At 41.7% G+C, this 26,127-nt stretch overlaps 1 protein-coding gene across 2 annotated transcripts in view; it reads left to right on the forward strand.

The window, feature by feature from the left end:
- Nucleotides 1–1,423: 1,423 nt before the first annotated feature.
- fnbp1a (formin binding protein 1a) overlaps nt 1,424–26,127 on the forward strand; it is a 66,749-nt gene continuing 42,045 nt past the window's right edge. The window contains exons 1-9 of one of the 2 annotated variants that reach the window (XM_029161346.3): nt 1,424–1,783; nt 2,426–2,541; nt 3,969–4,019; nt 4,660–4,807; nt 24,467–24,529; nt 24,676–24,768; nt 24,956–24,970; nt 25,101–25,229; nt 25,335–25,481. In XM_029161346.3, coding sequence (XP_029017179.1) covers nt 1,754–1,783; nt 2,426–2,541; nt 3,969–4,019; nt 4,660–4,807; nt 24,467–24,529; nt 24,676–24,768; nt 24,956–24,970; nt 25,101–25,229; nt 25,335–25,481 — 792 coding nt within the window. In that variant the 5' untranslated portion in view covers nt 1,424–1,753. The remainder of the gene's footprint in view (nt 1,784–2,425; nt 2,542–3,968; nt 4,020–4,659; nt 4,808–24,466; nt 24,530–24,675; nt 24,769–24,955; nt 24,971–25,100; nt 25,230–25,334; nt 25,482–26,127) is intronic. The other variant, XM_029161345.3, reaches the window with a different exon arrangement.

The raw sequence follows: 26,127 nt of genomic DNA on the forward strand, positions 1-26,127 counted from the left end.
TAACCTGGTGAGGAGATCTGACACAAGGTACAACTCAATCAGTAGACCAGCGCGAGCGAGCAAATCCTGTTAAAAGCGGAGGTATTTAAAATAATTAAAGCTATGTAGGAGAAATGTGATCTCGAATCCCGAATCCAGTCAGACTCACTGCAGTATTTTGAATCTATGGGAGACAAACTGTTATGGGAAAGCTAGTAAACTAGCAGAAAGAGAGTCTTTTACCATCTACACAGACTCCACAGACGCTCTGTGGAAGCATAGGAAGTCTGATTGCAAACCTATCTTACATCATGATAAGTTTGCTGCTTTGCTGTTCTGCTGCCTACAGCTATTGCTGTTTGAGGTTTCTTCCTCGTTAGAGAGGGAGTTTTTCCTCTCCACTGTTGCTGTCAAATTAAATGCTTGCTGTATGTGGGATTTGTTGGGTTTAGTTGTGAGGTTTTAAACCTTACTTTGTAAAGTGCCTTGAAATAACTTTGTTGTGATTTGGCGCTATTTAAATAAAATTGAATTGAATTGAATTATTATATGATTTATGACTTATGCCCTGCAATTAATAACTCATGTTTTGTCTTACCGTATGTATTTGACATTTCACCTAGATTGTTGAATGGTTGTCTCTGCCTGATAGACTCTCAACTCTAGCTCCCAAACCCAAGGCCGGGGAGTTGTGTCTCTGTCTGTTGAGACTTGGTGCTCCTTTCTCACAGATAGTTGGACTTCAGCAATGCAAGTGTGAGAATGTAAACATCTTCACACACATTGTGACAGGGAAGACAGGGTGCATGTAATTTGATTGGGCCACACAGACGTTCCAACGTACACGGACAGAGGGGTTAAAAGGCAGAAACAACTTGAGGATCGAGGGCTCTTTGCATCACACCTTCGTGGTGTGTGCACTGATCTCCCCAGCTGGTTTTTGGTTTGTTGATGTGCACGATCAACATCCATGCTTTTTATTTGCTTTCCCTATTATTTTTATTTCCCTTTATATTTATAATAAATCTCACAAAGACAACTCTCTCATCTGCCTCTTTATGGGAAATTTCCACCACAAAACTCTTAAGGTCAGTGAGTCACAGAAATGGCCACACCCAAGTTCCCAGGAAGCTGCAGCAACCACAAACAGACAGACACAGACATAGTCCCATTGTGGGACTATTAAAGATTTTCTTATTCTTATTCTTATTAGCGGTAGTTAAAGCTTTAGCTGTATCAGCTTAGCTTCGTCCCCTGCCTGCCATCCCAGTCTGTACCAGTTAAAAGTCAAATAATATTTAAACGAATTAATACAAATATAAATACCGTAAAATTTGATAAAAGTGAATATGGGTAAGATAAGTTAAATAAAACAAAGAAGTAAATATATCAAAATGAATACTGTAAAATGTTATAAAAGTAAATAAGTGTTATATAAAAGCCATGTTAAAGTAAGGTCGAAACGGTGATAAATGGCAGAAGAGCGTCACCTGCATGAGCTGTGTAGAAATCTTTATGGTCTGTCTGCTGATGTGCGCATATGAAATCGGGATAAACTGAGCATGCGCTGTACGCAGTTGCAGGCTCGGCATCAGTTCTGACAAAGGGTCTTCTGGGAGACGCGCCGCGCGTGACCGCATCTTTTTCGCTCGTGTTGCTGCAGACTGACACCATCGGTCTGTCAGTGGTTGCGGAATGCGCGGGGCGGGCGGTAGCAGTAGCCAGCGATCACTGTTATCGTGAGGCGGAGCAGCGCGAGCAGTAGAGCAAAGACATGGACTGCAATTGGGGCACCGAGCTGTGGGTAGGTACAGCTTTTTTACACCATCTGCACGGTCACCGGGTTTAAAGTGGATGACCGATTATCTACCGGAAACTGCGTGCTAGGTGGCCTCGTGCTTTGTCCGCTCTGCCATAGCAACACAATGAGTGACGAGAGCGGCTCGCGCTCGACCGTCCATGATGCTGCAGCGCACGACCTCCCACCATACACCTCATTCCGCCACCTACTCCGGATGTGATTTTTGAATTAGGTTAAGAGATTCGACCCGATAATACTTAAAAAATGAAACAGAGTAAAACTATAATTCCACAAAGATAAACTACTGAAAGACAGTACTGTGATCTGAAGGATGGTACAGTCCAACAGAAGTCAGACCATGTGAGACACCCGTCTGCCACCAAGGCCGAGGACTTTGGGTTCTGTATTGCTGAATGAATCCACAACTGGCACAATTCAATTCTTTCTGTGACAGAAAGAATGTAGTTTAATAGCCCAAGTGCCTTGGCCTCATGGAATAGAATCATTACAAAAAAGACACTACTACCACTGTGCTGTTTCTGATGGATTTAATACACATATGGACGCACCCCTACCATTTGTGTGTTAAATGTACGCTTTGTCCGGACACATAGTTATTAATGTTTGCTTTTCTTTGTCTTCCAGGATCAGTTTGATAACCTAGAGAAGTACACAAGCTGGGGAATTGACTTCTTGGAAAGGTATACCAAGTTTGTTAAAGAGAGAGCAGATCTTGAGTTGAACTACGCCAAACAGATCAGGTAATATCATTCAGACATGAACGCTGACCAAATAAGTGCTACACACAAAGGTGCAGGTACATTAACGGGAGTGTGGAGACTTGCCATGTTCTACACATTTTAATATTTGTATTATTGGTAGTCACTTTTCATATTTCATGTGTGTTACTCTCGGCCTTCATGTTGTTATCACAGAGAAACTAAGAGTTTTCATCAGTGTTTAATTCCAGTGCTGGCGTTGTACATGGGTTGTCATTACACTGAAGCAATAATTTTTTCAATGTAATAATATAGATGTTTCTCTCAGATCAATGGTCTGATATTCAGTAAGTTCCAATTATACATATAAGTGGGAGGTTATGGTTTGCACAATTTTTCGGCCATTGGTATCTATAGGATAGAAGAATCCCTAACTGGTGATCTGTATCTGTGGAACACCTACGCTAGTTTCAACTAGTATTAGTTGATATCTGTTGTAACTGCATGAGCTAACACTAAGCTCAGCTGTAGTAAATTAGCTTAGCTGCTGTCATCATCAGCTTCTCTGCTTCTAAACAGACAAGTCACCTGTAACAGTGACATGTAGCTGTAGACAATCGTATGAACTAAAGCACTAACACTAGACATATTACAATGCTACAGTTGTAATTCTCAGCCAGCGACTAAAAGCTGCTAACACAGTTAAAGTACTCTACATGGGGAGAAGGACAGCTGCTGAAACAGGAGCAAGGACCAAAGTCTACACACTGATTAGGTTTGAGAAACCCTCAGAAATCAGTTATTACCTTTTAGGTTTAAGTCAGTCTAACCCACTCAAACAGCTGCCATCAATTTATTATTTATATATACTGTCTATGATAAGCAAAAGGACCAGCATGTACCAAAACATATAAATGTCACAGACCTTTATAAATATTGCTTTTGCATTGTCACATGGTTGTGATGAAACATTGACCTCAGAAAAAGACAGTTAATAAAATCCCATTATTTCTTTACAAATCACATGTGTGACTGGCAGGATGTGAAGCTGAGTAAACAGTTGTTAGGACCTGAGATGATGTCAGATTGCGAGGCAAAAAACAACAGTTGCCATTTTTACCTGTCTGTCAAGTCATTAAGCACTTACTAATATTTGTTGTTGTTAAAACATGTATCGCCAAGGGAATGTAAAACTACTTCTCATCAAACAGAAGAGGACCATCCACTCCTACTGTTAATGGCATATAGTCGATGACATTCTCACAGCAAGCATCCATCACCTTAGAATAGTCATAGTTCTTGTAAGGCAGACAGTTCAAGGCTGAGGGAACAGGTAGTCTGGATGAGTTATTCACATTTTCACATTTTTTTCACATTTCTTAGATTTGTTTCTTTCAGCATGTGGTACAACAGATTTGGGTTCACAGCAAGCATTCATGGGATGTTTCTGTCTTTTTTTTACTGTGCAGGAGTCTGTCTAAGAAGTACCACCCTAAGAGAAGCAGGGAGGATGAAAGCAGGTCAGTGTCTGTTGTTCTAACATGATCCAGACAATCACGTTTACATCACTGGGCAGAGACACAAGTAGATGCAGACAGCATTAGTGGACCAGAAACCAGATAGTCATTTAAATCGCAGTCACTGTCATACTGAGCGGGTGAATGAATAAATAAAGAAATGAATGAGGATGTGTTTTTAGAGACACAGGCTGAAGCCAAATGTCTGTACTCTGGACTCAAAGAATCATAGACCAGCATATCCAGACTGGAATTCTAGTACTGAGGTCTATATAAACCCACAGAAAGAAGCAGACTTCTTTCACATTAAAATTAACATATTCAGTCATTTTCTTAGCTGCTTATTCTACACAAGGGTCGCAGTCACATGTCAGCTGACAGACTGGTGAGAGCCTGGGTTTATACATCACAGGGCACCTCCTGGTGAGGCAAGCATGCTTACTGCTTTTAAAATTTCTTAAGCGTTAAAATAATTTCTCTCCATAATGTTGGTGACCTCCAGATGAGGTTTTCTGGAAGTCGAGTCATCCTCCTTCGAGGTGGACCTAGGGGAGTCTAGTTATTACGTTATTACCATGCTGTGACTCTTCTGTTGAGAAATAATTATAAAGAACGTGTAACTGAAGCATAAGGCCTGTTACAGATACACCTGGTGTTTGGGGTTTGCGGTGACGCTCCAGCAGCTGAATGATGTTGCAGTTCAGAGAGAAGAATTTGTCGAACACCTGAACACACAGATTGTCTTTGAGCTCACACGATATATCCAGGATTTAAAAGCTGAGAGGAAGTCGGTGAGTAAATAAACAGTTCCCATATTTGTCAGATGGTACTGGTTGTGGATTGATGGTGGAGTTGGATGGTCCAACCCTGCCCACATCCACAGTGTCACTGTGTAGTTGCACCCATAACCGTCCATGTCCAATAGGAATTCATAATTCACCAGTTTGTTTGTTTTTTCCATTCCATTTTCCATACCGCTCAGTCCCATATGTGGGGTCGCGGGGGTGCTGGAGCCTATCCTAGCTGGCTATGGGCGAGAGGCAGGGTACACCCTGGACAGGTCGCCAGTCTATCGCAGGGCAACACACATACAGACAACCATTCACACACACACTCACACCTACGAGCAATGGAGACAGGCCAATCAACCTAATGCACGTCTTTGGACTGTGGGAAGAAGCCGGAGAACCCAGAGAGAACCCATGCAAACACGGGGAGATAGGTCCATAGTACTTTGAGTCTGAAGCATCACTTAAATGCAGTACACACCGTTGATGCCAAATCTCCCACCTAAACAAACAGTGAAGGGAGACTTTGGCATACTACATTGGCTGTGGCGTGTGGTAGAAGTATGAATGAAAGCAAGGCAGGCTAACAAATGCCATAGCTAAGTGGTTAGCTATAAACTGTAAACTGCAGGCCACATAGTGTTGGAAGATGTCGGTCTGAGGAACGTTAATAGAATCACATCAGTTACATCAGTTTTTCCTCTCCAGTGTTGCTGTCAAATTAAATGCTTGCTGTATGTGAGATTTGTTGGGTTTAGTTGTGTAAGGTCTTAAACCTTACTTTGTAAAGTGCCTTAAGATAACTTTGTTGTAATTTGGCGCTATATAAATAAAATTGAATTCAACTGAATACAACCCCCATGGACTTATTCCCAACATTTCTCGCCTCTACCGTAAATTCACTGGCCATTTTGACCAAGCAGGCACATAAGAAAGTGAAGCGCCACAGGAAAGACGCATGCTCGGGAGTGCTGGTGCATTTGCGCCGGCACGGATTATGCACTGCACTGCCTGGAATATTCCTCTCCAACGTGCGCTCATGTAACAAAACCGGTATTTACATCCCACCACAGCAAGCGCTGGCTGATGAGATTCTGAGGATAGAACGAACAAACCCAGACACCTTAGTCATCTTCCTGGGAGACTTTAATTAGGCCAGCCTCTCATGTGAACTCCCCAAATACAGTTTATAAAATGTTCAACCAGAGAGGGAAAGGTACCGGACCACTGCTACACCACCATCAGCGGTGCTTATCGTGCCGTCCCCCGCGCTGCACTGGGCCTGTTTTTTTTTTTTTGTTCTGTCCAGCAGTTTAGCAAGCAGCACATATTACGCTGAATGCCATATTGTGATGGACAGCTTTTTTAAACCTTCCTGATTTATGGTTTATTTAATGGTTTATTTAGCTAATCCAAAATGTGTGTGATGTTGCTGTGTTGGTGGACAGGTTAGGTTTCTGCTTTAGGGTGTGTATGCGGGAGGGTGGGGGGGGGGGTAAGGGGTGCAACCAGCTGCTGAAACCAAGCAAATCTGTTAAGTAAACAATCGGAGCAAAAAAAAAGAAGCAGGGATGTACCTTAGGCTAACACATTCATAACTAAACAACTTTTGTACTGTGGTTTAGCTTGGAGATTAATACTAATACCAATAATAGTGCTAAGGTATGTGCACATACTCATACAAACATATACATATAATATACATACATATGTGCATTATTATACATATCCCATACTACTTAATAAAAGTCATGGCATACAACACCACAAATTCCATATTTACACATTATTGATATTGGTGGTGATAAGTATCAATAATACTTACAGTTGGATTTGGAAAGTGTCCCACTACAAGGTTAGTAAGGCTGTAGCTTAATATTATTCACCCAAAGGGTGAGGCAGACGTTGGTGCATGAACAATGCCACTTGTGGAAGCCAGGGTGATGTGAGGGGCTCGGCCACTATGCCCATCCAGCAAGCAGAGGAAGGAATCCTAGCAGCCATGGAGCCCACACATCTTCAGTTCCAGGAGGGCAGGTGTTGCGACCCAAGCCGCCCACACAGAGCCCCCCAGGCAGAGCTGCAGCAGCCACAGAGACAGCACCCGAGGCCAGAGTGGGCCACCGGGGGTCAACGCTGTCCGCCCCATGAGAACCAGGGGCAAACACTCCCCCCGGCAGGAGGGTCGGCCTGAAAGAGTAGAGCCCGAGGACCCACGGTCCGTAGGGAGCCCGCCAGAAGATGCCCCCGCGCCCAGAGTGGGGCCCACCCCCGGTCCACCACCCCAACACGAGCGGAGCGGGGCCTACCCCATCGGCTCGACCTCATCCCCTGGCGCCACAGCGGCCTGCAGCACAAGGCCAGCAATTGGTGGGGGTCAGCAAAAAAAAAAACACCCAGGCAGACGATCATCGTACCCCGGGCGGAAAACCGGACCCCCCACACTTCAACCGCACCACATGCATATCAACTCACACGAACACAGACGCATACACCCACCCACATGTGCAACACACATCATCACATCAACACACACACACACCATAGACTCTCTCACAACAAACTAGTCAATCATACGTGAACCAATGCACTCTCAGATATATTCTCGCTCCCACACCATTCGCTCGATCACATCAGACAATGTGTCTAAGATGGTATAATCTAACAAGCTGTTCAGGTACTGAGTAATGCTTAATTTTTTTTAGTTTTCCAGTTCATGAGGATGATTTTCTTTGCGACACAGAGGGCAGAAAGAAGTGTGTGTGATGAGTTTGTCTCTAGATCAAGTCCACTTAGATCTCCTAGAAGACAAAGTGCAGGGGCCGCTGGGATTGGACAGCTTAACTGGGTTGACAGGTGTTCACATACTCTTCGCCAAAATTGCTGCACAGGTGAACATGACCAGAATGCATGTAGGAATCTATCTGCTGTGTTATCTGTACAGTGAGGGCAAATATTTGAGTTTGTGAGACCCATTTGGAACATCCTTTGTCCTGTATAGTGAGTTCTATGAAGAATTTTGTATTGTATTAGTTGTAAATTTGTATTTTTTGTCATTCTGAATAAATTAGAACATATATTATTCCAGAACGTGTAATTAGTGGCGATATTGAGATTAGCTTCCCATTTAGAGATCGGAAGGCTCACTGTCTGGTCTACATTGGAAATTAAGATATAGATTTTGGATACTGTCCTTTTCCCTGATATATCAATAAATCGCTCTATTACTGGTGGTGGTTGCATGTGGATGGGAGTATCTGGTCAAAAGAGGTAAACTTGTCTCTTGTGAAAACATGTTTCAGATGTGTTATCCCTTTGATATGCCAAGTTGGAAAGTCTATTGCCTTTTTGTTTTGTATGATGTCTGGATTGTTCCAGAGAGGTGTGTTTTGGCAAAGAGTAAGCGAAGACCCATTAATTTTAAGAAAATCCCACCAGGCTTGCAGAGATGCTTTTATGCTAATGTTCTGGTAACACCTATGATGTTTGATTTTGGTGCTGATAAAGGGCAGATCTGCAACTTTAATATTTCCACAAAATGTTTGTTCAATGTCTATCCAGGAGGAGTCTGCTGGCATGGGTTTTATCCATTTGTGGACATGGTTCAGTCTATTGGCGAGAAAATAGTGGTGGAAGTTAGGTAGTTCTAGGCCGCCGCAGCGTCTGGGTTTTTGAAGAGTTTTTAAACTAATTTGTGGTGGCTTGGTTTTCCACAAAAACTGTGAGATGTAGGAGTCTAATGTCTTAAACCACGCCTGGGCTGGCTGAGTTGGAATCATTGAGAGTATGTAATTAATTTTTGGCAGGATCATCATTTTTATGGAGGCAATTCTTCCCATAAGTGAAATGGGTAAGGACTGCCATTTTTTGAGGTTGGCTTCTATTTGTTTTAACAATGGATTGTAGTTTAGATCAATAAGCTCTGATAGCCTAGAAGACAATTCAATGCCCAAGTATTTAATGTTCCCTGAATGGAGTGTGGTAGAAGAGATGTTAGTCACCTTAAGGTTAAGTGGTAGCACTATAGATTTGGTCCAGTTAATAGAGTACTCTGAAAGTCCTGAGAATTCATCTATGAGGCCGATAGTTGTAGGAAGAGACGTCTGTGGCTCCAGGAGAAACAGTAACACATCGTCAGCATATAAACTTATTTTATGATTTACTGATTTGGTCGATATTCCAGTAATTCCTTCATGCTGTCTTATTGCTGCGGCTAGAGGTTCAATAAATATTGCAAATAGTGATGGGGAAAGTGGGCAGCCCTGTCTTGTCCCTCTATGCAGATTAAACCTTGGTGAGATCTGGTTGTTTGTTCTGACTGCAGCGTTTGCTGAGTTGTATAATATTTGGATCCAGTCTATGAATGTTTCCCCAATGCCGAATTTGTGCAGAGTGGCTAAAAGAAACTTCCAGTTTACTCTATCGAAAGCTTTTTCTGCATCTAAGGAGACGATGGCTGACTCTAGTTTATGGATGGTGACATAATCAATTAAATTAATTAGTCTGTTCATATTGTTTGTTGACTGTCTACCTTTAATGAAGCCTGTTTGATCAGAGTGAATTATATATGGAGTGATTTTTTTCTAATCTTCTAGCAAGTGCTTTACACACTATTTTTAGATCTACGTTTATTAGTGAAATTGGTCTATAACTCGATGGGAGTGTAGGGTCTTTTCCTGGTTTTTGGAGCAGGCTTATGAAGGCAGAATTCATATTTGTGGGTAATGATTGTTGTTGTTTAATTTCAGCTACCATTTTGTAAAAGCTGGGTGCCAGCATGGACCAGAACTCTAAAATTCAGTTGGGAATCCATCTGGTCCTGGAGCTTTTTTATTGGGCATCTCCTGCAGAGCTTAATGTAGTTCTGCCAAGGATAACAATGAGTCTAGAGTTGTGGATTGTTCTTCCTTTAGCTTTGGCAGTTCTAGTTTATTCAGAAATGCCTCTATGGCTGAGGTGGATGGATCTATTTGGGACATATATAACTCTTGGTAAAAGTTTTTAAAGGTATCATTTATTTCATGGGGATCACGAGTAATGTTGCCTTCCTTATTAGTTATTGAATGGATGATTTGTTTCTCTTTATTATTTTTTAATTGGTTAGCTAGAAATTTACCACATTTGTTAGCATGGTCAAAGTTCTCCCAGCGTAATTGGTCTATCTGAAACTGAGTTTTGCAATCAATTATATTATTTAATTTCAGCTTTAGATTCTTTAGGTCTTCCTGGATTCTATCATTGGTTGGAGAGGCAGCATATTTAATCTCTAGAGATTTTATTTTTTGCTCTAATTCTAATTCAAGTAACATGTCCTTTTTTCTCGTGTGATGAATATGAAATAATTCTACCGCGCATAACTGCCTTCCCAGTCTCCCAAAGAACACAGGGTGAGATTTCCAGTGTATCGTTGATTTCTATAAAGGTTTCCCATTCTCTCCTGACATAACTGATGAAGTCTTGATCATTGAGTAATGATGTATTAAACCTCCAATTCCTGGTTGATGGTGTGGCTGTCTTAATCAACGAAATGGACATTGGTGCATGATCACTGATTGTGATAGAGTGAATATTGGTGTCAGAGACATCTTGTAAGACTGAGTTATTTACTAAAATATAATCTATACAGGAGTGAGAGTGGTGAACTGGCGAGAAAAAGGTATATTCCCTGGATGTAGAATGAAGAGAACGCCATGTGTCACAGAGACCGAAGTCATCCATGTACTGTTTTAAGGTCTGTACTGATTGCCAGTTCCTGTTGCTCACAGCTTTGCTTAGCCTGTCCAACTCTGGGTTAAATACTAAATTAAAGTCCCCTCCTACTATAAGTTTGGAACCAGAGTGAGCAGACAGTGATGTGAAAAAGCTGTGAAAGAAAGATGGGTCGTCAACATTTGGGCCATACACATTAGCTATGCAATATTCAATGTTTCCTATCAAGATATTAATGATTATATATCTGCCTTCTGGATCTACAATGGTATCGTTATGAGTAAAGTTAATCTTTTTATTTATCAGGATGGCGACCCCTCTTTGTTTAGAATTGTAACCGGCTAAGTAAGCATGTGGGAACTCTGCTGATGCCAGAGTGTAATTTATAATTTTGGGAATATGAGTTTCCTGTAGTAAAACAATGTCTGCTTGTAGGGTTTTCAAATGGTTAAATATTTTAAATTGTTTTTCCTTCTTATTGATTCCACGTACATTCCAAGTGACAATCTTCAGTGGTGTCATATCTTACCTGACTGCTGTGGATCACTAGTCTTGTGTGTATGTAGTGTGACAGACTTTAGGTGTGTGGCTAACCTTAAGTACCTGTGTATTCTGAGTTGTGTGTTATCTATGTATGTGCACGTGTTTCCCCTGTGCAGTAGATTTTTGTGTGTGGCTGCTGGAGGGCTACATAGCTGGCTGACTATGTGGAAGAAGAACAGAGAAAAGGATGTAGACAGTGTGGAGTGAAAGTAGGTGAAGGAAAAAGAGTAAAGGGAAGGAAAATTAAAGTGAAAGGAAAGTGAGTGATTAAGTATGATGAGCGCTTTGCAAAGTGAGTGAGTGAGTGACATTAGAATGACAAAAAACATTTACATGAAACATCTGCGAGAGAACAAGTTTGAATACTGGATGTAAAGTTATAACACATAGTTGCATTGCATCTATTATTTTTTTAACAAACCTTTTATATTAAACCATTTTTTTACATACCACCTGCTAGTAGAGCCACGGAGTTGCTTCCCGGTCCCAGTAGAGCTCTTCATTGACGTACAGTTTGTCGACGCTGATGACAGCCCTGCAGCCTTCTGCCATGAACTTTTTACGGATGGGGAACAGTCGTCTGCGGCGGTCGGGGATCTCCTTGGGGAATTGGTCGTTGACGCTGTAGTCGGTTCCCTTCAGCTGTCTGCCCCGGCTCTTAACCAGTTCCTTCTGCTTAAAGTCATGAAACTTGGCAACGATGGGTCGAGGGCGCTGGCCATCCGGTCGTCTTCCTCCGAGTCTATGCGAACGGTGGAACGCCATCTTGTCCACTGCGTCCGCTGGAATCTTCATCTGTTGTTTAGGGAAGTTTTTAATTGTGGTTTCCGTGTTTTCCTCCGCCTGTTCTGGAATCCCCGAGAACACCAGGTTGTCCCTCATGCTGCGGGCCTGTAGAACCATGATGCCTTCTTTTATTTTTTTATTTTCGGTCGCTAGCTGACCCACATCCTCCATCAGGGACTGCACCGTTCCCTTCAGGGCCTTGTTCTTGGTGGCGAGAGAAACCACCTGCTGCTGGCTAAATTCCAGTGAGTCGTGGAGGGCCATAAACTCTTTGTGGAGGAGTTCCACTAGTGCCAGACGCGCGTCGAAGCTTGATATTTTTTTCTCTATTGACTCCAGGATGTTTTTATCCGCCGAGCTAGCTCCAGGTGACTCAGGTGAGTCAGACGGACGGGAACGCTTGTTGGGAGCCGTCTCCTTTTTCCCCATTACCAGACGCTCGAAGCACTCGTCGATGTACGAAACTTTCTTCGGTGTTATCCAGAATGGTAGGGTGGTTGATTATTTTCCCTAAAATAATGTAGTTATTTATTTATTTAAATCGGCCGATAGTTTGTCGCGCTGTTGTTTACTACCGGTGTCGCGCCGCATAGTTGAATTTCTCGTGCTGTTCTCGCAGAGTCTCGCGTTCTCTCACAGCATCGCGTTCACTGGGCCTGTCTGACCACATCACGGTGCATCTGATTCCAGCCTACAGGCAGAAATTAAAACTCTGCAAGCCGGTTGTGGGGATCTGGAAGAAGTGGACCAGTGAAGCTGTGGGGGAACTTCAGGTGTGTCTGGACTGCAAAAACTGGGACGTTTTCAGGTTTGCCACTAACAGCTTAGGCAAATACATAGACACTGTGACGCCTACATCAACTTCTGTGAGGACAGTGTCATTCCAACACTGTCTGAATGACCTGCATCTACTGCCGCTTTGATCAGGCAGCAGACGGTCCTAACAGCCCCCCCAGCCAATGTCCAGCAACTAGCCTCCCCCCACAGCCTCTCTCCATCAAGGAGGGAGACGTGAATAGACTTTTTAAACGGCTGAAGCCCCGCAAAGCTGCAGGCCCGGACCCTGTCTCCCCCTCCATCCTGAAGCACTGTGCCAACCAGCTGTCTCCAGTGTTCATGGACATTTTCAACACCTCACTGGAGATATGTTAGGTGCCAGTCTGCTTCAAATCCTCAGTCATCATCCCTGTCCCCAAAAAGACGAGACTCACACGACTCAATGACTACAGACCCAGCTCTGCCTTCAATACAATATTTCAATCTTTGCTCCATGACAAACCCTCCCAGCTGAATGTGCCTGACTCCATCTGCAGGTGGATCACAGACTTCCTCACTTACAAACAGCAGTATGTGAGACTGGGGAAGCTTGTCTCCGATTCCCGGGCCATCAGCACCGGATTCCCCCAAGGCTGTGTCCTTTCACCCCTGTTATTCTCCCTGTACACAAACAGCTGCACATCTGGACACCAGTCTGTCAAACTCCTGAAGTTTGCTGATGACACCACCCTCATCGGCCTCATCTCTGACAGAGATGAGTCGGCCTACAGGAAGGAGATAGCCAGTCTGGTGTCATGGTGCGGCACTAAAAACCTGGAGCTCAATGCTCTGAAGACAGTGGAGATGACAGTTGACTTCAGGAAGGAACCAGCCCCCCCTGTCATCCTCTGCGACACCTCTGTGGTCTCTTTCCACATGGGCACCATCATCAGTGAGGATGTCAAGTGGGAGCAGAACATCAGCTCCATCACCTAAAAGGCTCAGCAGAGAATGTACTTCTTGAGGCAGCTGAAGTTTTACCTCCCAGCGAAGATGCTGGTGAACTCTTTCACCGCCATCATTGAATACAGTTTAGAAAGTGCTCGCTACAGGACCTGTCAATCGTAACATCATATAGACGCTGGACAGAGTTACTTGTTTTTAGTATATCTCTGCAACAAAGTTACCTTTTTTTCACCACAATCTACCTTTTGCAATCTCTCTTTTGTGACCCTTTTTCTCCTGTAGTTGTTCCTCTCCCCCTCTGTTACAATACCATTGGACTCAGAGTCTCTCATCTCTTTCCCCTCACCCCAGTTGCTTAAGGCAGATATCTGCCCAATCTCCTGTGCTTCTCAATGGGATTTATTGGGTTTTCTAGTAAACTCTGTACAGCGTTTCAAGTCTCAATTTTTCACTTTCAAACCTTTTTTCCAGTTTCAGCTTGTTTTTTTCTTTTTTTAAAATTTGCTTCACTGCAAAAAAAAGTCAAGGTACTTTCGTACTGTCACATGTAAGTCAACACAGCGCTGCGTGCGCTCAGTGGAAACACCAGTTGATGCGGTAAAACCTATTTTACACATTGTATAGTATAGAATAGTTTTTATCTGTCACATCTACACATTACATACAAGCATGTGTCCACCACCAGCCACATCCTGACAGCCAAAGCCGGACAGAATCACTCTAATGCCGGACTCCAGGCCAGGGACATCACGGTTAAATGGAATATAAAACAAAAAACGCTTTCAAGCATTTTCTGTTTATATTTTTATTGCACATTTGTTAAAACTTGATGGGTGTCTCTCTTTTGAGTTTTGTCTTCGGCTAAATAAGTGTAAAACAGCCCTTATTACTCATGCAGAATCAATATATGCAGAACAAACAACTTGCTGCATTAATGAGTCGGAGATCTACTGAGTCCTGGCGTTCTGGCTTCTGTAAAGTTTGCTTTTGCAACTGAATCAACATCAGACGCCGTAACTCGCCCGGAGCGAGTTCCAAATCCACTGTGTTGCCTATGTAATAAAACATTGTTTTTCTGCAGATATTGTGGTAAATGTCATTACGGTAAAGTATAATAATGCAGCTTCCATTTAAAGGACACATTGACTATGTCTTACTGTTTTGACTGTTTAACTTGACCACCTTAAAAGTGGTCAAAGCGGTTTATGCTGCAGAGCAGGAGTTATTTTCGTTTTCATTCAGTGAAAAACGTTTAGCGTGCGTAATAAGCACATGTTAAACAAACAAGCTGCTGCATTAATACGTTGTTGATCTGCTGAGTCCTAACGTTCTCACGCGCCATAGAGAAAGATTTAATACAATGTATTTATTTATATTAAATAAAATCCTCTTACAGATTTTATGTGAACGTCCATAAGAACTGCGTTTAAGAGCAGTCAAGTTAAAGGTTTTTAATGTCAGGAGTATAAGAAAAAAGACCATTGATTTTAGAAGCCAGATGTTGTTTAATTAGTAGGGGTTCAGATCAGTGGACTCTGCCGGTGTGCGCACCCAGTTGATTCCTTCCGCCTCCAGACAGGCTCGTGCAGCAACATGTTTGGGGTCATTGTCCTGGAAAAAACGATGCCGTGTTTTAATATACTTTTTAATATATGGCCCCACTGTGCGTTTGATTATGGACTCCTCGAAAAACTCTATCCATAATCTCCTCGAAAATAATCATCGGTCCTCGTCCCCACCAAGAAATCATTCCCCAAATGTGGAGTTTGAGGGGATGTTTAGGTTGCGGTTTGGAAACCAAGTGTCCTTTCTTTGCGAAGCTCATTCTGGCAAAATGCTCCAATGCCACAGTCGATTTGTTTTTCCCCGAAACGAGAAAACGGGAAACGGCTTTAAATCCATTAATGTGTCTGGTTTTGAAAACTTCGTTTTCAGCTCGTTAATTAGTTTTTAACAGCTTCGAATAAATGCGGTTTGTCCTTTTTAAACAAGATGGTGGGGGTTTCTCGTTACAATACGAAGTTACTGGACTTACTGGGAGCGTGTCCAGACACATTAACAGGTCCTCCGGGTTTAAAACGTTCTAAAACAACGTGTTTTTTCCACTTCCCAACTTTTTTTCTGGAGGGGGAAATCAAACCATTAAAACGTACACGGACCAGACACTTAAACACGAGGACATACTGTATAAAGACAGCAGCGACATCAGCAACTGACAACAAACACTAGCGCGTATTGACAACTTGATCCAAGTGATCTGCCTATGAATAAGTGGCTCCTCAGCACCATCGTTGGAACGTCACATCACTGTCTGCTTCAGACGGTGACGACACTTCCCCGATTCTCTTGTTGCCTGCATTTGACAAGCATACATTTCCGGTTAAGCTCTACCTGGACGCATCATCTGTCATTCGGGCTTTTACGTTTCATTCAGAGTCAGAGCAAACTATGGGTCATTGCGGTCTGAGTAAATTTTAAGAGTTTGGTTGAACTTAAAAGCTGCTGTAACGAGAGAACGACTTAGTTTTTCGTTCTCTGCTTTTTTCTTAAAACGAAAAATCTGCTTTAAATCCAACTCCGTGCCTTGTGTCGAAAGAACAACAACATTGAATTCCATTAATTAAAATTACGAGTTGAAACAAAAACCAAGTTTGTTTTGTATTTTTTCCTCATGGTCAACAAACCAGAAGACGAGTAGAGATATACACATAAAATACATTTATAAGACAGATTGATGAATAAATATAGATTCCTATTTTATGTTATTATACTTGAACTACTCTATGTTTAATTATACAATACCATGACATCATTTTTTGTGCTTAATGTGCAGACACAGATAGAAATGAACAGTCGGACCTCACATCTTTGCACTACCTGGTGGTTAACACGAGACTTGCACCCTGATTTTTTTCAGCTTGCTGCAGGATTAAAAATCCTTAGTCGGGTACGCACCCGTGGCGCACTGGCTTCACGTGCTGCAGTAAAAAAGGTGGTCGCTTTAAAGTGCTACGGCTGTACGCAAAGAGCAATACGGAGGACAATTGTAATCATCGTATAAATAACATACAGTGGTAGCAGTCCAAAGTGACAAGCGTTTTCACTGCAGTACCGTTGTGTCGCCATGGCGCGATGGGTGCGTCACTGACTAAAGGTTTTTCAATCCTGCAGCTGGCTGAAATCAGGACGCTAGTCTCATTGTAACTACCAGGTGGCACAATGTTGTTTAGAAGCCTCCAATGCACTACAGTGTAACTCCGGTGTGGCTGTGAAACACAACAACTCAGTCTCAAATAAACATTGTCACATTCCCGTTTTCTCGAGAAACGAGAAAAACGACTCGTTTTCCCAGCTTTACTCTAGTGGGGAAATCAAACTGTTAGAACGTACACGGACCATGTACCTTTCGTTCAAATGATTTTTCATTTGAAATCAAAAATCAAAAAATGAAAAAACAAGCCATTTTTTCCTTATTTCATTTTGAATGTGGTAATGAAAAAAACAAGTAAAGCTACTTTTTCTGACAATTCGTTTAATCTACAAATCAAAATTTTGCATTTTAAAACACTGTCCTCTAGCTAAAACATTTTTTGTTTTTACGTTTTACTGAATCACGAAAGTCGGAAAATGGTCTGAGCCTACTGCTATTAGCAACTTCTACAGTCAAATTCGATGTGTGACAGAGAAATAGAGAGCTACTTATATTTGGTGGAAATAAACATGTGAAATTACGATCCAAGGCCAACACAGGGTCCGTTTATCAGCTGCTGAAGGGGGGACCGATGCAGATCAGCAAGACCTGCTCTGACCATCCATGTCTGCCAGGCTCCTGGGCTCAATGAGCGTGGAAGCTCAGCGATGTTCAGCCTTTCAAGGAGGAGCAGGGTCAATGAGCCCATGCATTCTACCCCCTATTGTGTTGCCCTCTTTACATAACAATTTAATTCAATTTTACTTATATACAGAGGCAGCCGGTAAAAGTGTCTACCCCCACCGTGTTTGGGTTTCAAATTTGCCGCGTCAGTGCCGGGTTTGTACTGCGGGAGGAATGTGTTACGTCCTTCTGGCCTGTAGGTGGCGATTGACTCCCACTTTTGGTCCTAAAACATCGTAGTTGCTTACGTCATATAGCCCCTTGTAGAACGACCAATGATCAGGTCTTTGGTGGCCTAGTGGTTAACGTGCATGGCCACAACGTTTTTTTTTTTGTCCGGGGTTCGAGTCTGGGTGGAAGCAGTTTTTTTTTTTAATTATTGGAAAAACAGCGTCTCATCATCATCATGTGATCACGAGATGACAACGTTGTATTACTTAGTGCATGTATCGCCAAGACCATGAACCGCTGGTCGCGTTATAGTATGAAGTTATGAACGTAAGTAAATTATAGCAAATTATGGCAGTTTAAAACCGAAAATAGGAAGCTGAACGGTGCGCCCTCCCGCGTGCAGCGTTCGATTTGTGGCAGACAAGCTACTGTAACCCTGATTTCTTGCTGTTGGTACGGGCAATTTTCTTTACGTGGAATGCTTCTTTAATGCACCACACGGCAAGACAGTACGGCACATGTACACTTTTTTCTTTACGCCGCTCTTATCCAACGCGCGTCACCTTTTTCCTGTCCCCCGTCAACAAGGACAGGTAGGAACTAATGTTGATGACAAATAAAATCACAGTAGCTGAAATGTCACGTTTCCCAAACAAAATAAAAAAAATAAAAAGGAATACTAACTAAGGTTACACTACTACAATTTAAAAAAGTGAATAAGGATGATCTAGACCAGAGGTCTGCCACCGGTAACACCCACGTTTTAAATGAAAAAACAAACACTGGGAGCCGCGGAGGGCGGCAATATTATATTATTTGAGAACATTCAACATTTGTTTTTTAATCCAAAGAAGACATAAAAGTGGGGCTCAGAGATCTAGCCGATGATAAAACATTGTCAAGGCATCGACAAGGACAGCTAACTCGCTTTTCCCTGCTTCAAACAGCTGTTTTAACTGAGAGCAACCCGTGCGGCATCACCGGTCAATCTGTAAACGTATTAATTTTTTTTTGTAAATAAAAATAATGTTTGCCCTGTTCAAACCTGCACTTCCATTCAACAGACGGACATGAAAGAGGGAATAACGAAATAAACAGCTGGTTAACTTTGTGGAAACATGGCTGTAGCTCTGCAATGACTTTATGTGGTACAGGTGAAAGCAGTAATAACGAAATAAACAGCTGGTTAACTTCGTAGGAACACCTTGTAGTAGGAACTGGTATATTTAGAAACCCAGTAGTCCTAGTGTTAAGGTGTGTGAACTGGGGAGGAGACGGCAACAGCGACGGAAGAGCGACTGAATAGAGTTGATGTCTTCCCCGCTGACAGGCGCATTCATTTGATAATGCACGTATCTTGGCTGACAGTTCAGTTAAAAACCACACTGAATCTTTATTAAACCGTCCCTGAATAACAAATATGAACTGCAGTTTCTTCCTTGATTATCCATGATTATTATGAAAGAAGCGCAAATCTTCGCCAGTCCAAATTGTGCAATTAATACTGTGTTTACAATAAAGGTAATAAATAATAATATTAGTATTTTCATTTTAAAAAGCACTGCATATTTTAAACGAATGTCGAAGTGCTACAAATAACTTAGACCAGAAAGCTATGATAAATACATACGTTTTTTTTTTGCAGAGTAAACATGTAGAACAAAGTATTTGCTGCATTAATGAGTCTTAGACCTACAGCTGATCACGCCGCCCGATGCTGCCCAGTCTCTCACAGAGCTTTGTCCCGGAGCTGAGGTATTTCTCACCTGCTGATCGAGTAGTAGCAACACATTAGCATGTCTATGCGCCTCTACGAAGGAGGGGGAGGGGTGTGTAGATTTCCTTTGCGACTGTGAGCAAACACGAGACAAACAAAAGCTTGGTCGAACTCAGATCCAAGTCATCTGAGTACGAAACACATCACATATCATTCAATCTCGTGTTTCATTCGAGCGGCAGTCTGGAGCTCTCTGCTAAGACTGCTGCCCCGCGACCCGTCCACGGATGAGCTTCCATTAAAAATTAAAAGCAGTTTTAGCAGTTTGTTTTTCGTTTTTCTCTAAACGAAAAAAACAGCTTAAAATTCAAGTCCGTGTGTTTTTGTTAAAAAATATTTTTGTTCGGTTTATTGGTTTGTAATGCGGTGCTTTTATTCAGGATAGATAGACGGATGGGAAATCAAAGTTTTGAAACATAACACGGGCCGAATAAGTCACATCAGCCACTCATTCAGTTACAAGGACACGCACAGTCAAAACAAATTCTCGCTACATCTCGTGCACCACTGCCCTGTTCCTCTCGTAGCCTGCATTTGCACATCCATACATTTGTGTATTGGTCACTCTCTGTCTGGACACATGACTCCAAAACACGTCACGTGTTTGTGTAAGAGATTGATGTCTCCACTTTTTGTTTTCCGTTTGGCTCTAAACAATAAAACATATTAACTCCAATTCCGTGTCTTTTTGTAAAAAACAAATATTTTTGCCTGTTTTATTGGTTTGTAAGGCGGTGCTTTGATTAAAATTCGTTTGCAGCTCAACGAAAGAGAAACGAAAACGCCGGTGAAAGTGGCTGGATGGACGGATGGGAAATGAAAATGTTGAAACGTACACTGGTCGAATAAGTCTCTCAGCCTCAGTTACAATGACACGCACAGTCAAAACAAGTCAAACTGCAGTTCTGCAGACACAGAGTAAACGCGTAGGAACAAACATGTTGCTGTAATGCGTCGCTGTAGATCTGCTGATTTCTGGCGTCCTGTCAAAATTACGACCGACAACTGCTGTAAAACAAATTCCTATGATTATTACGGTTATTTACGTAAAATCTACGACTATTGGAAAACATTCATTAACAAGTTGTGGAAGTTTAAAACCTAAATAAGCGGCTGTAGTCGCAGATGGACTGCGCTCTACGTCTTTACTTGCGCATTCAAATTATGTTAAATAAACCGCGACGCATAATCATGGTATTATGTGAAGTCAATGTGTTGTATCGGATGTTAGAGCGGTGGGTGTGTACATATTTTTAAGAGACGCCTTCTATTTAAAGACACGAAAAAGCGGAGGTGGAGAATAAAAACAAGAATGTGTTGCTGCTGTGGCGCTGCCTGTTTTAAACCACACAGAACGATTATAACTTCGCAGTGAACAGAAAATACCTAAGCCATCAACAAGTTGTTGCCCTTCACACTCCCCATGTTTGAGCACACAACAGATACTTAATAGTAAAATAGGTCTGGTGTAATATATGTGTGTTACAGGTAGAAATGAACAGTCGGACCTCAGTTACGCTGTAGTGCTTTGGAGGCTTCTAATCAACGCTGCGCCACCTGGTGGTGAAAATGAGACTAGCGTCCTGATTTTTTCCAGCCGGCTGCAGGATTATAAATCTTTAGTCAGCGACGCACTCGCTGCGCCGTGGCGACGCGGCGGTACTGCAGTAAAAACCCTAGTCACTTTGAACCGCTGCCACTGTAGTGCTAAATCACAACAAGGTTATTTCAAGGCACTTTACAAGGTATGGTTTAAGACCTTACACAACTGAACCAAACAGGTCCCACATACACCGAGCCTTTAATTACAATTTGACAGCAACAGTGGAGAGGAAGAAACCTCCAGCGGAACCAGGCTGGATGTGGGCGGCCATCTGCCTGGCCGGTTAGGGTGAGGGGATAGAGACAGAGATGCACAGCAACAACAGAGCACAGGTAGGATGGTTGGACCAAGGACTGGATACAGGCAGGATTGGTGGACCAGAGACTGGACACATGTGGATTTGTTCGCAGACATACGTAACTGGTTGCGTTCCTCATGTTAGCTAGTAGTTAACTCATTCGAGCTAGTACTGCTGTGCTTATTTTACAAACAAAATAAAGGTCCTTCACTCTTTAATGGGAATGGTTATATGGATGAGATGTTCCAGCGATAATTAGCTCATACAGTCCAGCTAAATAATATTTTTTTGGTTAAATCAATTAGATAATTATTGCACTGAATGTAAAGTTTTAAATTAAGTATTCTAGCAGATCAGTTGATGGTAAAGTTTAGATGCGTTTTTCAATAGAACTATCAGGCAAGTGGAGAATACATTATCATACGAATGCACCTTCCGTTGGGGAAGGGACATGATGAACTCACAGCCGGGTTGAACTCAGCGCATTATGAATAAAAGTCCAACTGCACATGGGAACACAGCGATAGATATAGCGTATTCATGGTTTGGTAGGAAAATGGCTCAGAATCATTTATAATATCTAATTCTACAACAGGAATAATTAAAGCCCTTAATGCAGCAGAGTTGTTTGTAATGACACACCCAGCCGTGTCCTAACACAGTTTAACACCGAAATAAACCTCTGTTTATACTAAAAAGTCTCTGTTTTAATTAGTAATTTATCCTTTTACTGTTCTTCAAAATGTGATTATTACTAAACAGATACAGACATCACATTATCTGCGTTTTAATCTGGAAGTGAACCGCAACATTATACTTTACCAGAATCACATTAATCACAATATCTGCACAAAAACACACCTTAATTACACAGGCAACACAGTAGAGTTGGAACTCGCTCTGTGCCCTAAACATGGCATGTCATGTTGGTTCTCAGTCGCAAAGGCACACATCCCTTCCCCCTACTCAGCATTGGCGCAGGGACTTGTTTACGTCCTAACCCCTAACCCTAACCCTAACCTTTCACTTCACTTTTTTTAAACACGGTTATTATAGTCGTTCACATAAAGTCTCAGACGATTGCTGCTAACTCGTAGAGCAGGGGTGGGCAATCCTGGTCCTCGAGGGCCGGTATCCCTGCTGGTTTTCCAACTCTCCCTGCTGACCACCTTCATAAGGTGTGTCAGTTAGCTTTTTCAGATGCTGATTGACTGAACACACCTGATCGAGATAATCAGCCGTAACTGGGGCAGGGAGAGATGGAAAACCAGCAGGGACACCGGGCCTGTAGAGGATAATAATTAATATAAATAAATAAAGAAAATATATATATATATATATATCTATATATATATATATATATATATTATATATATATCTATATTATATATATATATATATTATATATTTTAAAAAATAAATATAAAATCCCTCTATGGCATGTCAGAACGCCAAGACTGAGCAGATCAACACCTCATTAATGCAGCAACTTGTTTGTTTTACATTGGCTTACTATGCACGAGTAAAACTATGAAAAATCTAGGTATTTTCTTAAATTGTCTCATGGGCGAAACGATAATAATGAAATACAAACTGTGTTTTTTCTGTAAATTAAACTAAATCATTGGTTGCATGGGTATTTAAACTCGGAATAGAGATTTATGAGCCCTTTGCCTTAACCACTACACTTAAGTAATGGTTATTTACATGAGCCTATATAACATAATACATGACTTGATAAGTGACCATGACATAGATCTGTTCTGTCTCACTGAAGCCTGGCTGCAGCACGATGAATATGTTACTTTAAATGAGTCGACTCCAATGAGTCACATAAACTATCATGTTCCTAGAAGTACAGGTAGAGGTGGAGGAGTAGCAGCAATTTATAACTCAAATTAATTAATTACGCCTATACCTAAACATAGTTATAACTCATTTGAAAGCCTCACTCTGAGTCTTTCTCACCCAGACTCTAAAACCCAGAAGCCAGTTGTGTTTTGTATTGTTTACCGTCCTCTTGCTCCATATTCAGAGTTCCTAACTGAATTCTCTGGATTCTTATCTGACTTAGTTCTTAGCACAGATAAAGTCATTGTAGTGAGAGGCTTTAACATTCATGTAAATGTTGACAGCAACAGCACTGCTTTTAACTCCTTAATAGACACTATTGGTTTTACTCAGCAGGTAAATGAACCCACTCTTCGTTTTAACCATACCCTTGATCTTGTCATGACATATTGGGTTGAAATTGATTTATTTATTATTATTGATTTAATAGTTCTTCCCCCCAACCCTCTGTTATCTGACCATTTCTTATTAACTTTTGAATTTGGCATAAATGACCTTACAGTAGCTGGAAAGAAATCTTACTATAGCAGATGTTTATCTGACAACGCTGTTGCCAGATTCAAGCAGATGATTCCATCATCTTTTGCATCAATGTCTTGTAGATACACAGAGAACAGTCACCTTAATCCTTATGAACAGGTTGACTGTCTTGTAGATGATGCTGCAGCTGACGTTGGACACAGTGGGTCCTCTGAAGAAAAAGGCAGTGAATCAGAGAAGGTTAGCTCCATGGTATAACTCAGAGATCCGCAGCCTTAAGCATAGGACCAGACAACTAGAAAGGCAGTGGCATTCCAACAAAATAAATGTAAACTGCATTGCATGGAAGGATAGTCTAAATAATATATAAAAAAGTACTTTGTGCTGCAAGGAAAACATATTATTCCTCTCTAACTGAGGAAAACAAAAACAACCCCAGGTTTCTTTTCAGCACTGTAGCCAGGCTGATTGAGTCATAGCTGTGTTGAGCCTACTATCCCCTTAAATCTCAGCAGCAATGACTTTATGAACTACTTTACTAATAAATTATCACCATTAGACAGACACTTTTTATTTGACCTGTAACTGAAAAACGGTTTGAAAGTGAAAAATTAAGACTTGAAACTCAAAAACACGACTAGACTTTCAAGACTAATGACCCCAGTTTAGCTCCATATTTTCCACCTCTTAAATCTAATTTGTAAAGGGCCTTAAGATGACTTTTGTTGTGACCTGGCACGATTAAAATAAACTGAAATAAATTGAAGTAAACATATATGAACTTTGCGTGATCACAGCTGACTATGCGTTACTAGTTTGACCAGTGTGGTATGTTGGGTTTGTTGCAGCATTTTCAAGATGGCCGCCGTGCCCAGCAGCACATTGAAAGCTCATGGAAACAACTGGAGTCTGTAAGTAAAATCTGAGACCACCTCCACACAGTCACCACAACGTTCAGACACTTGAGTCAAAATAAAAAAATAAACTTTGCAAGAAAATTAATGTTATGTTCCAGTAAAGTAGCAGTAATAATGTTTGTATTGATTTATCTGTTCAGAGTAAACGTCGATTTGAACGAGACTGTAAAGAAGCTGAACGAGCTCAGCACGCTTCTGACAGGATCGACATTGACAAGACAGAAGGAGAAAAGGTTGCACTGAAATAGACTCATTTTGTGTTACTTAGTCTTGTGTTGGGTAATTATTGTGAACATATTTAAAGGTTTTATTAAACATCAAGCATTAAACAAACATTTTTAAGCATTTTAACTGCATTTAATATTTAATTTTTAGCTTAGCTTCAACTAATGAACTTATCTCTGTTTATCTGTCTCACAGCGCTGTTCAATGAAGGTGAGGTCCTAAAACCATATTAAGGCCAGAACAAAACATCCTCCAGCATGTCTGCAGCCACAGATCAACATCAACAACCCATAACCCCATGGGTTAGACAAAATTGGTTGTCTTGATTGTCTGGTTTCAGGTTCGTCAGACTGCTCAACAGAAACGACAATCTGCCGAAGCATCCAGAAAAGACTATGTGGCCAGTTTAAATCAGTTTAACCAAGACCAGCGCCAGCACTATCACACACTGGTCCCAGTTATATATCAGGTGAAGCAGCAATATCACACACTGGTCACATTTCCATTCCTGTGAGATAAGTAAAGACACCTTTCTTGTAGTACAACAATGAAATATGCTTAAATCTCTGTGCAGAGAATCCAGGACATGGAGGAGAGGCGGATTGAAAGAATTTCTGATGCCATGCGTTCATCAACTGAGGCTGAGAAAAAAGTTCTTCCTGTTGTCAGTCATTCTCTGGATGCCATGATGCATGCTGCTGAAAGCATCCAGCCCCGGATGGTGAGTCTCTTTGGGGCTTAATTCTGGTTATAGTTCTCTGGGATATTTATGTAATAAATAAAAGAACAGTAGTTACAGTCCTTAACATGTCTGTCTGTCAGACAATATGATTAATCCTTACAAAGTACTGAACACAGTTTTTCGTTATTGCCATTTTACATGTACAATATAACACATGTGTGCATAAAAGCCAAAGAAATTAAACAAATAAGTAAGTGAGTTCTCTTACACACATGCACTGTCACGATCTGGGTTTTTGTTTTATTCTGAAGGACTCTGGTTTCACTCGCCATGCTTCGGTTTCCTGTTTTATTTTGTAGTACTTTCGGTTTCTGTTTCCATCTGGTTATTTACCGCTTCATGTTCCGGTTGTCATTACTCGCACCTGCTCGTCATTTAGTAATCAGTCCTCAGTATTTAAGCACCAGTATTCACCCAAGCAAACCGCCAGATCGTTGAATCCATGACTTCACCTTCCAGCATTCTCTCGTTCAGCTTACCCCGTTTCCGACCTGTTTCCGTGTACCTGATTACCGCTTCTTGCCTGATCCTGACCGGTACTGTAAACTCGTTGCCTGTGTTGCTGAAGTCTGCCTGTTTACTGGAACTGCCTTAGCCTGCCGATTCAAGTCTGGAAATCTGAGCC

This window comes from Betta splendens, chromosome 9 (genome assembly GCF_900634795.4).
Source record: "Betta splendens chromosome 9, fBetSpl5.4, whole genome shotgun sequence".
Classification (NCBI taxonomy): domain Eukaryota; kingdom Metazoa; phylum Chordata; class Actinopteri; order Anabantiformes; family Osphronemidae; genus Betta; species Betta splendens.